The sequence below is a fragment of the Bos indicus x Bos taurus genome, chromosome 10 (assembly GCF_003369695.1).
Source record: "Bos indicus x Bos taurus breed Angus x Brahman F1 hybrid chromosome 10, Bos_hybrid_MaternalHap_v2.0, whole genome shotgun sequence".
Classification (NCBI taxonomy): domain Eukaryota; kingdom Metazoa; phylum Chordata; class Mammalia; order Artiodactyla; family Bovidae; genus Bos; species Bos indicus x Bos taurus.
In genome coordinates, this window is record NC_040085.1 from 58,793,094 (window position 1) to 58,799,339 (window position 6,246).

At 36.6% G+C, this 6,246-nt stretch overlaps 1 protein-coding gene across 1 annotated transcript in view; it reads left to right on the top strand.

The window, feature by feature from the left end:
• Positions 1 to 4,582, top strand: part of SLC30A4 (solute carrier family 30 member 4) — a 31,415-nt gene extending 26,833 nt beyond the window's left edge. The window contains exon 8 of the mRNA XM_027554104.1: positions 204 to 4,582. Within this exon, the coding sequence (XP_027409905.1) occupies positions 204 to 358 (155 nt within the window). The 3' untranslated portion in view covers positions 359 to 4,582. The remainder of the gene's footprint in view (positions 1 to 203) is intronic.
• The last annotated feature ends 1,664 nt before the right edge of the window (positions 4,583 to 6,246 follow it).

The following is a 6,246-nucleotide window of genomic DNA, read 5'->3' on the forward strand; positions in this document are numbered from 1 at the left end:
ACTAGAGAAATTGGAATAAGAAGAAGTCGTTCTGGCTTTGTGAACTGAAACACTTCTCTAACAGAATAGCTTCAAGAGGGTAGAACTCAAACTAATAAAAACATGTACACAGAATAGTATGATTGTTTTTTTGCCCTTTGTCTTGTTCACTAATAATGTAACAGTGTGCAGTGAATAGTAATGATATTTTCTTGATATTGCAGTTCCTGGAAGTTCATCTAAATGGGAGGAAGTACAGTCCAAAGCAAAGCATTTATTATTGAACACGTTTGGCATGTATAAATGTACTATTCAGCTTCAGAGTTACAGGCAAGAAGTGAACAGAACTTGTGCAAACTGTCAGAGTTCCAGTTCCTAACTGTGTATATATGAGAGACTGCTGCCTTATTTATCCTGCAGTCACAGATGTGAGAGCAATAAATGCACACCTGAGTGAGAAATGGAATCCCTGACAGCTGTGTCACTATCAAGCACCGGTCTCTCAAAACAGACACTCCAGCCTGCCAGTGCTAGTTTCTGTTTAATGGTAAAATGAGACTTCACCATGATTCTCATATGAAGATGTTTCTAAAACACTGTTTACAGAATGAGACATGACTCTACAGATACCTCACAGAAGACAATCCAAGACCGTACTTCACTAATTATGACAGTACATGTCTTAAAGAAAGCATCAAGAATTCAGTATTTGCATTTAAAAATCCTTTTTAAAGACCATTTTTATATCAAGCCAGTGCTGGAAAACTGATTTTTTTTTATTATGTAATCTTGAACCCAGCTTCTTGAATTTGACACCCACCTCTCTTTTTACCAAAATTATTTCTCAAAGTACTACTAATTATCCAGAGAGTGGAATAAGCATGTATTCCTAGAGTTTCAGAAATGTTTTATTTCACAAATAAGTTTGAATCTTATTGTTATAATTTGTAATCAACTTTTTCCAGATAGTACAGGGTTTTGTATCTCAAAGTTAGCATTTTTGGTTATTTGTAATCTTATCAGAATCAAATATTTACCTATTGTGGCCACTGATACTAAATTGTTTAGGAGATATTTTCTGTGTTATTCTGAATAGCAGAAGTGAATCATAAACTCAAATTATAATATGATACTTTGAAAAAAAAAAACGGAGTGAGAATGGGGTGTGGGGTTTCAGATTTAAGTCTTCCTGAAATCACTTGTTCATGGAATTATTTTAAGAACAGCAAGAGACCACAGAAGGTAAACAATGACCCTCTGTCCTTTTAAAAACTGCCTTGCCTTTTGTACAGGAAGTTGCTTGGTACCTTCCTTCCTGCTTCCATGCCAGTTAACCTGTGGGAGCCCTTTCAGGGTAGAACTCTGGGCAACTAAGTTTCAGTGTGCCCTCCACCTCTCCTGTAGACCAACCACCTTCCTCCAGGAATAATTTCAGATCAATGACACGGGTTAGGGATTCTCCACGGACTCCAGAAATCCTAGGGTATAACTTTGAAGTTTTTCCAATAATAATATCATAACAGAAATGCCCAGAGGGATTGGGGGAAGATATTACTCTGAGAAGACAAAATTTTCAAGGGTTTTTGACCTTGTGTGTTCTTATGTTTTGAAGCAGGGGAATGGGGATGGACATTAAATCTGTTGGGGAGGCTAAGCATAAAAGTTTTCAGAGCAGAGGCAACTAATTGGTAACAATTGTGTTAAAGAGGCAGCTGTGAATATTCATGTTTCATTTTGCAACTGTTGGTTTTGAGATTATCTTTATGCATGTTAGAAATCCATTTTCAAGAAGAACAGTTTCTTATACCAAGAACAGATACGGTCCTTTGACTCCTCAGAATCAGAGTAGAGCAGCAGTGTACCAAGCAAGTTGTGAACTGAAATCCTAGATGGGCATGCAGATGACTCCTGATATAAATGAACAGGACACATGCTTTATCTTTCTGCCAAATACCTCACTATGTAATAAACCTAAGATAAAACCTGGATTTACCCCAAAAAAGGGTTGATGAGGATTAATGGTTTGTAATAAAACCTCGTGTTTGTTAAATATTAACTTTATGAGATTCTTACTGTGAATCTATTTAAAATAATGATTTGACTTTTTCAAAAATTTCAGTAGCACATAAGCTGTTGAAATCAAAATAAATATAAAATTAAAATACAGAGGGCAAGTAAGAATAAATGGGAGGCATTTCAGTGGACATTTGGGCACTTGTAGACTTTGAGCACTTAGCAAGAGAAGGAAAAAGAATATGCATTAATTATGCTAATGGTTTCCCCGTATTTGCAAATTGTTCCTCATAGCTACCCAGCTTGTTTCTTATAAATTTTCCTTTATCTTAAATAGCTATATCTGACTTTTCATAAATAACCCATTCCTTGGAAAGTTACTTGATGAAACAGTCTGAAATACATTTGAGGATTGAAAGGATCCTTTTGTAAAACACAGAAAGACCAAAAACTTTTGTAAATCTTATAGTGTTCTCCTTAAAATGAGAAACACATGAAGTTTTCCTATGCTTTCCTTTTTGTAGCAAGGACTATAGACTTTGTACTGGTACTTCACTGGGAGTGTAAGATTTGAGGATTGATAGCTTTAACTTCTAACTTATAAGACCTGCAGAGAAGGATGTGAACTTAGCAGATATGACCAGGAATTGCACAGTTGGTCTGTCCTTCCCCCGCCTAGTTACAGCCCCTAGTTAGACTCCTCAGCCGGCTCTCAAAAAGGGCTCTCCATTGTCCAGCAAAGGCAGTGGCTGTTTGTATAAACACCTAGCATTATTAATTTTGCATAAGGAAAACAGATCACAACGTAAAAACTGGGCAATTCTTCAGTGAGGTGTATTTTGGTTATCATTTGCAAATAATCAGAATTACTTATGTGTATAACCTGTGTTTCACAGCTCTGACCGGATGCAGCATTTTGACTTTTATGGCCTATTGTTTCATTAACAACCATGCTGCTTTAGAAATATAAAACGGGGAATATAGTTGCATAAAGCATATTTCAGAGGGCTTTGAAATGCAGAACCAGAAGCGACGGAATTCCTCCATACATTTTCCATTAGCTATTCCCTGTGTAATGTGAGCCAGGATTTTCACAACTTGCAGCTCCCATCAGTATTGTTTGCCAAATCACTAGATTTCTTATTTTACTGTTTTCCACTTCAGGTGCTTCATTCCCATTTTCTAAAACTAGTTTCCTGCTCTTAGGAGTCTCAGTGTTCTGGTTCTACCTCTTGAGCTCAGGTGTCCTCACTGAGTGTTTGTCTTCAGTAGAATTTTCCCAGAATAGACACAGGCAGGATCAGATATGTGAGCTTCCCTTTCATTTTAATATGAGGAAAAACCATCCTTCAGAGACAAAGCAGCACTTATAAGTGTGTTTCTGGGTAAGGTAGAACCTTTGTTTAAGCTGCTGATTGTTCCTGATCCAAATTTCTCTGCACGCCGAGCTTTATGGTAAGTGTGGTAGAACTAGATGCACTGCACAATCACAAGCCAGGATCACTGCTAAGATTCAAATAACCGCTCTTACCACAGAGAAGTGTTCACTTCTGAAACAAGCACAATTAGCTAAATGTGTTTTCTTCAGTTGGTTCAACGAAATAAGGTGTTCTTACATAGAATTTGAGCCCCTTTGGAATAAGGTTTTAGACACTTTTGCTGTTGCCTCTGCCTTACATATAGTAAATTTAAAGTTACAGAATGTGTTCACAAGACTAGTTCATCGGGTTCAGTTTGTCTTTGAATCAAGCTTCACTTAGGAGCCAGTTGGGTATTGTTAGTCACAAATGCAGAGTGACACTTTGCAGGATGCTCTGTTGAGGGGAGGCCAGCTTGATCCCCAAACTGTTGATTATGCCTAATGTCTCTCTAACCACGATATCATTTGCAAACCCTAGCTACAGATCTGTCCTGTGAATCCCACCAGACAGGGCTTCACATTTATGTTACAGATCGCTAGCCAGGGATATTGCTTGTGATGCCAGTAAGAGCACACAGATTGTGGAGAAGAACCATCGTGGGAAGTCCTCAGTGTTAAATTGTGTGTGTGCCCCTCCGTTACACATTCCAGCCAGCCAGTCATTGAATTCTCACTTTCAAAAGATTTAACCCATTCTTCTAGTCATATTGTGATGACCAACAAACATTTTCTAATTTTTGGTAAGATTGGAAAACACTTAAGAAGACTTTCCCAGTTAAACCTATGACAGTGTCAATTTAAATGTTGCAATTAAGTATATTCTGAAATAACTGCAACAAAATTGAAATGTGCCAGTATGTCAGCTTTGCACCTGAAAGATAATGTGTATTTGGAAAGCTTATGCTTCTCTAAATAAATACATGTTAATAAGTAAGCCATATCACACTTTAAGAAATTGTATATACTTTCCCATATACGCTTTCAGAAACCAGGTATTTTGCATAATGATTGATTTTAGAAAGATTTTGAAGCTGGAGTCTGTCCTTGTAATTTAAAATCAAACTATAGTATATGTATATGTACTGAATTTGCAATCTTCAAATTGTAATTTCCTATACATTTATTAAAGTATTGTTTTGCCATGTGGTTTATTAAAAAAATGAAAGTGTACAGTGCCTTAAATTTCTATGTATTTAAAATTGAATAAATAATCATAATAGGCCTCAAAATGTAATCTTCATAGAAAAGCATTGGAAAATAGATTTTAAGCTATCTAGTTTTAGAATCTCCAATTTAATGGCCTCTTAGATGTTTAAGAAATAAACCTGAAGAAAATCTTCCAGAGAGGATAAAAGAGAGATTGAAATAACCTTTATCTTTTTATATCCGTCACTTCTTAAAAAAATTTTTTTTGGCCATGCTACATGCAGGATATTAGTTCCCCAACCAGGGATGAACCTGGACCCCTGCAGTGGGAGTGGGGTGCCCTAACCACTGGACCTCCAGGGAATTCCCATATGAGCCCCTTTTGATGTCCCTGCAGCCCAGCAACAATGGCAGAAAGGAAAGAAAGAAGCTGCTGTGGGAGTGAGTTTGGTGAGGCCCATCGGAAAGTGTGAGCTTAGTGCCCCAAGGACCTCCAACCGTTTCAGACCAGGGCTCAGACACCATACCTCACTGGCCCATCTGCCACAATCTGTTTGTATGGCCTAAGTTTCTGAGGGTGGTTTTCTCATCTTTTAATGTTAAAAAATCATAATAATATTTCATGATGTGAAAATTACATAAGGTAAATTTCAGCATCTGTAAATAAAGTTACTTGAACACAGCCACACTCATTCAACCACAACTGCACTCATGCTACAGTGGCAGAATTGAGTAGTCGTGACAAATATATTTACTGCTTGTCCCTTCATAGAAAAAGTTTGCTGGCCTCTGGTGTGCTCTGTTGTACCATTTCAGGACCATAACAGCATAAATGGATGCAGCAAGCTCTCAACAGAGCCCGCTTGGAAGTTCCTGTGATTGGTTGGTCTGACAGCTAACTGAGTCACCAAAAGGTCTTCTCCTCCCTTTATCATTTTTCTTTTCTTTATCCCCCTTGGAGTCTGGGGCCAAAATATAGAGAAAGGGTAGCAAGATTTCAATTACCATGTTATACATAATGTTCAGCAGCAAAGCCATTTTCTACAGCACCATGATCACCAGCACCATTTAAGAATATTTTTCAGCATAAAGCTTATTCACCTGAATTTTTTAATTTTGCACATAAGTTATGACCAAAAAAAATGAATGAAATAAAAATATATACATGTTGAATACTTTCCATAGTTGGTGCCAACTGGGAGTTCGCAAACCAAAAGATAACATTTGATCTGCTAAGTGAATTGAAAATTGCTTATAAGGCTTTTAAAAGAGTATGTTCTTTAAAGTTTTTCAGGTACCCAGCTAGTAAAAGACAACTATTTTTGAAAATAATAATACAGTTTTAGATATATCAGTAAGCACTTACATGTTACATACTCTGTGACATACTCTTTGGTCTATTTCTATTTTTTTGATGTTTTATTTTGGGGGTTCATGTCATATATTAATCCTAATTTGGGGTACCGATCTTATAAACTTGTTTATGCTAAACTTTCAGCCTTACTTAATATATTAGAATAATATTTTGGGGTTATATTTCAGTTCCAACTATGATCTACTATAATTGCTATAAGCTGTGAAATAAATGAAGCATATATAAAAAGTATGAAGCCTATGACTAAATATCTCTTCAGGAATCATGGAGATAAGATGTTTAAACCTCCTAAAATTGTAAGGTTCAGTGAAGT